Source organism: Sesamum indicum, linkage group LG12 (genome assembly GCF_026168435.1).
Source record: "Sesamum indicum cultivar Baizhima isolate 11 linkage group LG12, ASM2616843v1, whole genome shotgun sequence".
Classification (NCBI taxonomy): Eukaryota; Viridiplantae; Streptophyta; class Magnoliopsida; order Lamiales; family Pedaliaceae; genus Sesamum; species Sesamum indicum.
The window spans coordinates 8628857-8638456 of NC_142668.1; the positions used below are offsets into that span (position 1 = coordinate 8628857).

At 34.0% G+C, this 9600-nt stretch overlaps 2 protein-coding genes across 3 annotated transcripts; one reads left to right on the forward strand and one right to left on the reverse strand.

The window, feature by feature from the left end:
* On the forward strand, window positions 1-612 carry LOC105178523 (cysteine proteinase inhibitor 1-like). The gene has a single exon (XM_011102013.3). It carries the CDS (start codon window positions 128-130, stop codon window positions 506-508), a length of 381 nt encoding a protein of 126 aa, XP_011100315.1. The 5' UTR covers window positions 1-127; the 3' UTR covers window positions 509-612.
* A 5269-nt stretch (window positions 613-5881) lies between these two features.
* On the reverse strand, window positions 5882-9600 carry LOC105178521 (BTB/POZ domain-containing protein At3g22104). 2 transcript variants are annotated; one of them, XM_011102012.3, is made up of 3 exons: window positions 8967-9600; window positions 6541-7656; window positions 5882-6425 (listed from the first exon to the last, which is right to left on the reverse strand). In XM_011102012.3, exons 1-3 carry the CDS (start codon window positions 9030-9032, stop codon window positions 6015-6017), a joined length of 1593 nt encoding a protein of 530 aa, XP_011100314.2. In that variant the 5' UTR covers window positions 9033-9600; the 3' UTR covers window positions 5882-6014. The 2 variants fall into 2 exon arrangements, with proteins under 2 accessions (XP_011100314.2, XP_088732102.1); XM_088875976.1 differs by lacking the exon at window positions 8967-9600 and adding an exon at window positions 7820-8879.

Genomic DNA, 9600 nt, shown 5'->3' on the forward strand with positions numbered 1-9600 from the left:
CGTTGTAGTAATCATGAAGGCAGTTTTCCGCGTGCCGCGCGCCACCCCGCTATAAATATAACGACCACCGCAGACCCCATCCCTCAATTCACCTACCACTTGCTCGCTCAAGGGAAAAGAAAGGAACATGATGGCACATAAATCTCGCTCGCTTCTCTGCGTATTCCTCGCAATTTTGCTGGTTTCTGAGCTCAACGAAGCCTCTCCCGTCTGGAAAAGAGAAACCATCGTCGACGGATGGAAGCCGATCGACAACCCGAAAAACCCAAAGGTGGTCGAGATAGCAAATTTTGCGGTGACGGAGCACAACAAGGAGGCTAGCACGGCCTTGGCTTTTGAATCTGTGGTCAAGGGAGAAACACAGGTGGTTGCCGGCACGAATTACCGGCTGGTTATCGCCGCCAAGGACGGCAGCGCCGCCGATTCGAAGCAATATCGGGCGCTTGTTTGGGACAAGCCGTGGCAGAAATTCCGCAAACTCTTGTCCTTCGAAGAAATTAAAGGTTAATGGAGATTTTAGGGCTATGGTGGTGGCTGCTGCTTCTAAATTATATACTCACATGTATTTATGCAATACGATGCAATATAAGAAGGATTAAATACAGTTATCATCCTAAAGTATTTATCCACATTAATTACTCCCAAAAATATTAAAACCTTCAAAGACTTGTATTTTTTAACTTTGAAAATTCCATTTTATCCTTATAAACATTGCTTTGTTAAAAAATAAATGAAGAGATTTTTAAAAAAGCAAAATTACCATTTATCTAATTTTAGTTTCACTTGTTCATCGAGCTCTTTTTGTTTTGTAATCCTAAAGTACTTGTAACTCATTTTATTTTAGTTTTACTTATTAGTTGAACCAAGATAAAATAAATTTATTATCCTATATTATAAATTATTACGATTTAAATGCTATAGTAAATCAATAATATTGATTACGGTCAGACAAAATCAATGTGAAAACTAAAATTTTAATTACGGTTAATCAACATTTTCTTGATTTAACCTATGACCAAAATATTTTTACAGCTTTTTGCTATAACAAATATTTTGACATCGCTTGCAAAAAGCCATTGTGCAGGCCGTAGTTAACTTATATCCATCATAATATTTTACTTCTAACCATGGTAACTACAAAAAAAGGCGGCACTTGAATCATCTTTTTTGGAAAAACACACGGTTTTTGTAATGGGTTTGTAATGGATTGGACATGCTGACGTCATTAAGAGGATAATATAAAAGACATCTTTTGTAACGGCCAAAATCGTTACAACACCCGCTACAGAATTGATGTGTGCCTAAAACCGTTACAATCTGTAAGCTGTTACTATTTTGCTATCGTTTTTGTAACTGCTAACTATTTTTGTAATGGATAATTTCTAGATATCAAGCACTTACAAAGCCTGAGGCAAAAATCGTTCCAAAGTACAATAAAAGACGATGTTGCAAGATCCGTCGCATTAGGTATAAGTTTTTTTTGTTTTTGCGTTCTAAAAATAAATAAAAAAACTATAGTTGGTCATTTAAATTTGTGTTTGCAATCATTTTTAGTCCCTTATTTTTTATTTTTTTATGTTAGCATTCATAAACTATAAATTTCATTTCAAACTAGTCCTTCTACCCACTTGATTTTTTAAAAAGTGCCGTATTCTTCTTTGTTTTTTTTTTAGAGGGAGTTGGGAGAAGTATTATGACTTCTCGTGCAAAATACTGGTTATTGGTGCTTATTAGTAGCTAACAACATAAGGGAAGAAATTTAAAGTGAGAAACATTTGAATGTGTGAAAATGGCTGTTATTATATTGCATGTTTTGTGGCAATTTGACAAAATTATGATGTTCTTGGTTGAATGTAAACTTTTATCCATATTTTTTACAATGAAAAATGATATATATATATATATATATATAGAGGAAAAAATCCAATTTACTTCCTTGTGATTTGAGAAATGAGCAAAAAAAAATTCTTGTGAAAAATAAAATTGCAAATTACCTCCTGTATTTTGGAAAAAGAAGCAAATTACCCCACTATCTAAACCATAAATAGGGGGGTAATTTGTTTCATTTTTCGAAACACGTGGAGGTAATTTGCTAATTCTTTTTTCATAGGGGTATTTGCTCATTTAACATATCACAGGGAATTAAATTGTATTTAATCCTATATATATATATATATATAAAGCGTCTTAGCCCATATTTTTTAACAATTATAAAACATTAATTCTGAGTTTGCATATACTCAACACAGTAATTTTGTCAAATTGCCATAAAAACAGGTAACATCAATTTCTCTCGTTTTAAATTTCTGCCAGTACGATTTTGGCCACCAAGAGAGCAACTCTTAAAGAACCGGCATTTTAGGACAGAAGTTACAGTACTTATTCCGTAAAAAATAAGGATTTAATATGATTTTTTTAGAATTTAAGGGATTTAAAGTAAAAAAATATATATCAAATTTGAATCCAAAAGTAAGGACTAATTTGGGTGGGATGCTAATGTGAGGAAATGAAGATGGACTAAAATATACATGATATATATATATATATATACACAATATATATAGAACATATATGTATTATACAAATTGTATTTTTATGATATATTTACACACATATATATATATATATATAAATATAAAATATATTTTAAAATTAATAAAATCTGGACTGTTCATTCTTAACTATTTTAGATCAATGGTTATTAAAAACTGATTAGTTCTTACGATTCTGGTGTGATCATAGAAGATCCAACAAACATTGTAATAACAATAATTTACGATATATAAGGGTATAACGAAAAATTACAAAAAAAAAAGAAAAAATAATAACGCGGTTAAATCAAACAAACAGCAAGGAGAGAGTGTGCAAAATCTGGATAAATTGCATAACACCCCACTGTGTTTTAAGAAATTGCGCGAAATTCCCCTATGTTATATTTATATATAGGCAAAAGAAACTCTGTGTTATCTAAAATACAATAAAATACCCCCTCTCCGTTAGAACGGAGAGTGAGCCACACGCGCGGTTGTGAGAGTTGTCCTTATTTTTTGCTGCTTTTGAGGTTTTTTTAAGTGGACAAATGTCCAATTTGCCCCTTTTGTGCATACGTTTTAAATTAACAAATGACAATATAAAAATTAATATACCAAAAATTCACTTTTTAAATTAAAAAATTATATGAATATAAATAAAAATCACTATTAATATTATATATTATTAATTAAAATTAAATTATTATTTACTTTAAATATATTTTAATATTTATTTATAACATATACTAATTAAATATAAAAATATTTAAAAATTATATCAATTTTTAACTTATATAAAATATTATATTATAATCTTTAATATATATTTAAATTAGATATTTTTTTACTTTTTTTAACTCCTTCTCTATTGACGACGAGTCGCCTAAGGACCGCCGCCCAAAACCTAGGAATAAGGGGCGATGTTGCCCCCACGACGAGGGTGTGACATTTAATTGTTTTTTTTTTTTTTCTATCTTCTTCTTCTCCATTGGCGCTTCTCGCCGAGGAGAAGGAGATCGGGCGACGGAGGTTACCCTTCTTCCCTGGGCGACCACAGAACCTGCGCATTAGGGGCGACATCGCCTTGTATTTGGGCGATGTCGCCCCCACGACAACGGGGCGACACGAGATCACCCCCTTTTCTGACGACATTGATGCCCAAAACAGTCTGGGTAACGTCACCGTCACTGCCATAAATGCATATATTATATATAGTGTACATATAAATATAGATAAATAAAAAAGTATATCTAAATTATTTAAAATGGGGATAGTATATTTTTTACATTTGCAAATCAATGATTGTTAAAAGAGGGGTATAATGGTCCATTCAACAAAAAATTTAATACTGTAAGGGCTTACTTAATGGATGAGAGAGTATGCAATATTTTGAAAACTATAGAGGGTTTTTTGTTTATTTTTTAACACATGAGATTTTTAATTAAATTTTAAAAATATAGAAATTTTATGCAATTTACCGGCAAAATTTTAAAAAACACAAGAAATTTTTTACTTATATTTTTAACAGAGGGGATTTTTAGTTGAATTTTCATAAGGAAAGGGGAGTTTTATGCAACTTTCGCAAACTTTAAAATACAAATTTTGAAGTCTTGAACTCGAATACAATTTCTTTTAATAAAACTTTAATATATTAATTGAAATGAATGAATGCATGAGACGATAGTATATATTTATATATCTTGTCTATTTACTATATTAAAACAAAATTACTGCTCTTAATCTCTTTCTTGATTAGATTTGACTATTAATAAAAGTTTTAAAATCACAAGTTACAAAAACATGAAGAAACAATTTCCTCATTTCAAATGTTCACATTTTTGTACTTTAATTACACTAAAAAGAATTAATTATTCACTGCCTTACATACGGCCTCAAAGTCACAATAAATTAATACTATATATCACGGTCAAATAAAATTGATACGAAAATTTAAATTTTGACCAGATTACTCAACATTCGCTGTAATTCTTACCTATAGTCAAATATTTGCCACTATTTTTAGCTGTAGCAAATGTTTCCAACTCGCTTGCAGAAACAATAATTAAAAGCAGTTAAACAATCGTAATTAGTTAGTATCAACCACAATTTTTTACTGTTAATAATGGGTATTACCCATATTTAAAAGACATATTTCTTAAATCCAAACAAGAAAAAAAAAATCTAAAAAAAGAATAGTCAAATTCCTACTGCACCTCTAATCCTTACAAGTCACTATTTGATGCAATTATCAAAAAAAACAAACAAACAAACAAAAGGGCCACTATTTGATGCAGACCATACATCATAGATTTGCCCAAACATGAGAATAATGTGGAGAGGGACATAACCTTTGCTGCAATTCTCTAACACAGTGCAGAGAATAAACAGATTTATGCAGTTATAGAGACTACAGCTCTTTGTTCCTGCTGTTAATGTACGGCTAAAGCTTCATCCTCTGTAGCACAAAGTGGCCCTCCCTCATCCTTCCACCAACACCCAAATTACAACCACTTCTATTTGGAATGATTTTTAGTTAGGTTTTTTAAAGTTTTGAATTTGGTAGTGAGAAATGTGACGAGTGATTAGATATATTATTCAGTGTAGTCTCAGATTCGGACACGACATCTACGTGCTCATAATTTCTTTAAAAATTAATAAAAATAATACGAAGTCAGGCGTGTCCGACACGTTTTGAATACATTTAGAATTTTTTCTTAAATTTAAAAAAAAAAAAAAAGAGTTCGGGACTTAATAAAAGGAAAGAGAATTAATTCACTCAACTGAAACTAAATATTTTAGGATGAAATTACTAAAAATCAAGAAATGGTCATTATAATTTTTTTTGAAATTTAATTTATTGATTTATATATTTTCTATTATATATAATTTATTATTTACACGTAAAAGACAACATACCCAAATACGGCTTATTTCTTATAATGGGTAGGATTGGTTTTAAACCGGTCAAAGCCTCTAGTATAATCAGTTTGGATTCATTTTTGGTCCGACTCGAAAACTAGCTAGAAGTGAAACCAAACAAAGGGAAGGAATGGAATTTTCTTCATTAAATTCTGTATAACTTTATAATTCCATATTCTTAATTCATGCTTCGATTATTGAATAAATATATTGATATCCCTGAAATTAAGTCAAATTACGCAAACACCCCCTATATTTTATAAAACTATAGCTAGACTCCTCAGTGCAATATGTTTTAATTTTCGAGAATGTTTGAGTAGGTTTTGTATTTTGTATAGAGAGTGCACTTGGAATTACAACTACAGCTTTAGGGGATGTAGCTGTAATTTTATAAAAAGTAAAGGATGTTTATATATTTTGGCGTAATCTCAAAAAGTATAAATGTAATTTATCCTAAATTATACACAACCACAAAAATACATTTCCCATGCTATGTACATACGCATATGTGACAATGCTGAAGGCTGGAAAAAAGCACAAAATTGAATGAATAAAGATTCATTACTATGAACAAAGCCTAGGTACAGACTTAGCAGAACTGTGGCTTGACATTCTTGATTTCATCATCTTTGTCATTTGGATTTGCATTTTACTGCAAACTTTCTCCAGCTCCAGCACTCTCCACTGCATCCCTTGCAGATGTGCTTTGAGCTTTTCGTTCTCGTCGGAAAGACTGAATTTCTTCGCGTAGAGTACAATCTGCTTAGAGCTCTCTTCTTTATTTGAGCCGCCTTCGTTTGCATCTTGGAGCAAGCTTTTCAGTTTGCGCTGCTGAGAGATGAGGGCTTGTGCAGTGGATTTTGATGGGAAGTTGGCGTTCTGAGCTAGGTGGTCGAAAGCTTCGGGCGAGAGCTTCTCATAGTTTAGGCCGAAACAGACTTTCATCTTTTGGTCGTCTGACAAGGCTGAGTGAACCTGCTCACATAAGCTTGATCATCAGCACGAAAACAAAAGCCGGAAATAGGTTTCTAGAAGGGAAAAAACAAGAACAAAAATGCTGTACTTTAAACTTATTGAATGCTATGGATACCTCTAGATACAAACTCGTAGCACGGTATACTCCATCGGAAGAGTCTCTGGCTGAGTCCGGCAGGGCCGTGATCAGGGCCAAGAACTTTGATGGTTTCAAGTGAGGATCTGGGGCGACTTCTGCCAGATATAAATCCATCAAGCTGGCAACTTTCTTCAGTCGGCTCAATGGTACGCAACAAGCTCCTTTTCCAAGAAATGATTTCAAGAATCTAAGAACCAGGTTCACGTCGTACAGGTGACTTTTCCGGGCTGGAGATGGGATGAGCAAGTTATCTAAGGTTGCTTGGTCTAATTGTGAACCGATCATGCTCTCTAAATTCTCCCGGCAGCGCTGGCTTAACTTCATGTTTAATGCAACTCTCAGCAGACCGAACAAACTCTTGTACGACACAGACCTTATGTCCAAAGAACTAAGCATCTCAACTACTGTTTCGACGACCTTAATTTTCTCTTCGGCTGAGGCGGAAGCAGCGAATCTTGATTTTTGATAGTAAAAGAGAAATCTACTAACAATTCCATGGTCAAAGTTTTTCGATTCCATCAACTTTACCATCATTTGAATCAGTTCAGTGTCCAAGACGACAAGGTCTTCGAACCACCATGTTGTCCGGAAAGAAGTGGCCTTTAAGCTCTCGGTGCTTCTCGTGTCGCACGACAATCGAAATCCCGAGCTATCCGATGAAGAAATGGACGGACATGGACTCGCTTCGCACGATGATGCGACTCTCCCAACCAGAGAATCCAAGCACTTGGCGAGTATACTGAAAGAACTAGCAACTCCTGGGAGTAGATCTTGGCACTGCTTCAGAGCTACCAAAAGCTCAGACCAAGTCCAATACTTAACCTCTTCCATTGATTTCTCTGTTCGCTCACACAAATTTTCGGTTCCAGAGGCAGACTTGTTCATTTCCATATACTGTGCAGCACAAGTAAGGTTAGAAATATTAAGAGGATTTATACTGACTCTTCCGTCGTTGTAGCAGAACCTTGTGATGAGCTCAAAATTTGCCGCTCCACCAGGGAAGTCATTGAATATCACCTTCAGACGACCATTTACACCTATTGATTTACTGAACAATTTGCTTATTCTTCCTGAGTAAGAAGATATAACTCTCTACAAGAATTATACAAAACCAGAGGTTAGACTATGTACACTTATACATGAAAAAGATGTAAATGGAAACGGCAAGAGTAGAAGCCAATCAAGAGCATCAAACAGTTTACGATGCTAGAAAGAAATGATACAAACGCAACATGAATGTGTCAATTCGTTTTACCTCCTGTGAACACACTAAGATGCACAAAAGCCCCCACCAAAACTTTTAAGAGAAGCTCACTGCCGGCCTCCTCAGGTGTCACATCGCCCCTTTTTAAAATTTTCAAAATTCAGGGGTTGTGTTACCCTTTTTCTTCTTCTCCTTCTCTTCTTTTTTCCTATCTTTTTGTTTTTTTGAGGTTTTTTTTGACAATTAGTGTTTTCACATGGGGGCCGTGTTGCATTTAACCCCAACAAGAAATAAGAGTTTTAAGACTAGTGCTTTTATCAAAAGGAAAGCAAAAGATGAATCTGGGACCAGTTGAAGTATCCATAAAGCAGCTCATTTTCTTCATTACCATAGAAACGTCGAATGCCGACAACTTTCCAATAAATTGAAGTTACTAAAAGCAAAAACAGAAACTCAACAATTCGAATCCTCTGGTCCAATTTGGCTCGTATTTCACATCACAAATGCTGATAGACACCACATGCTGATAAAGAAAGACGAGAAGTCGTTACAAGCAATAAATTCTCCGAAACGAAATCTGGTTAAGAGATGAGGCTAAACATCCCTACAAAGAAGGGAAAACAACAGTGCCAAACTTGAAAATGGGAGCACTTCTTTAGCCCCTTGAAAGAAAGAACCAAAAAAGTAAAGGTATGAACATTAAATATCCACACTAGCAACATTAAATGATATAATGCAGACAAATGCATGAGAATAGCTGAGCTACATAAAAGGTTTACACAACAAACCAGACCCCATTTTCCAGCAAAGATTAGCTTGCAGAACTTAAAGATGGCTCTGTAAGGACAGGAAAAATTAATGAACAATAATTGTGAAATGATACTTTGGAGTGAGTCATATTAAAAAAAAAAAAGAAAAAAGAAAATGAATTTCCATAAGAGCCCATGTCATAATTTAACAGGAAAAATCATTCATGATTCATAGAATTAACATAATGAAGAACATTCAAGTACAAGAAGTTGTAGATCAAGCTCAATTATGCTCAGAAAGAAGGCTAAAAGTCAAATTCCTAATACAAACAAAAACAGCCCATAAAGAAAACAGAAGCAATTAAAGCTAAAAGAGCTACAAACTTTGGACATGAAGCTAAAAATAGAAGAACAAAAAGGTAATCAAGAAAACATTGGATATCTTTTACCTTATTCACCATGAAAACCTCTTCTCCATTGACATCCACTTCAAGATCAAGAAAACAGTCTCCCATCTCCCAAAATAAGTAAAAACAAACAGAAAAACGAGGAGCCCACCTCAAATCGAGAGAAAAAACTCAACAAAAAAGAGCAGAAAAGAACAAAAGGTAGAGATTTGAGTTTGAGGAGAAGAAAATGGTTGAAATTTGGAGAAGGGAAAGACCATATTCTGAGAGGGTTGAGAAAGGACAAGCAGAAAAGGCCCGTTCTTGGTTTTGCCAAACAATGCTTAGTCAATTACCTGGTGTTGATCTAAGCTTGGGGCTGGAGAGAGACAAGAGTGTATGTGAAGCAACAGAGTTTTGTGAAGTTTCACGTTAGTATTTTCATATTATATGAGGATAAAACAAGGAGAGATCAGAGGCAGCAGAGTTTTATTGTGCCGACTGAGATATATTCTCTGACATTCTTGCAAAAAAAAATAGTAAGATTTATGTCAAGTATATATGAATGAATGGATGAACAGTTTGTGAGGATCGTCTAGTCTGAAGCTTAGGATGCAAAAAGAGGTTTTCTGCTGCAGTTGGGAGTCGCTTCTCTTGTCTCTTTATGGCTTGTTTTTGTGCGGCAAACAAGTTTCTC

Coding starts and splice junctions, on each gene's coding strand:
- LOC105178523 (XM_011102013.3), top strand. CDS start 128: ATGATGGCACATAAATCTCGCTCGCTTCTCTGCGTATTCCTCGCAATT.
- LOC105178521 (XM_011102012.3), bottom strand. CDS start 9,032: ATGGGAGACTGTTTTCTTGATCTTGAAGTGGATGTCAATGGAGAAGAG. Junction 7,657..8,966: donor AGGTTTTCATGGTGAATAAG/GTAAAAGATATC, acceptor TAATTCTTGTAG/AGAGTTATATCTTCTTACTC. Junction 6,426..6,540: donor CTACGAGTTTGTATCTAGAG/GTATCCATAGCA, acceptor TTATGTGAGCAG/GTTCACTCAGCCTTGTCAGA.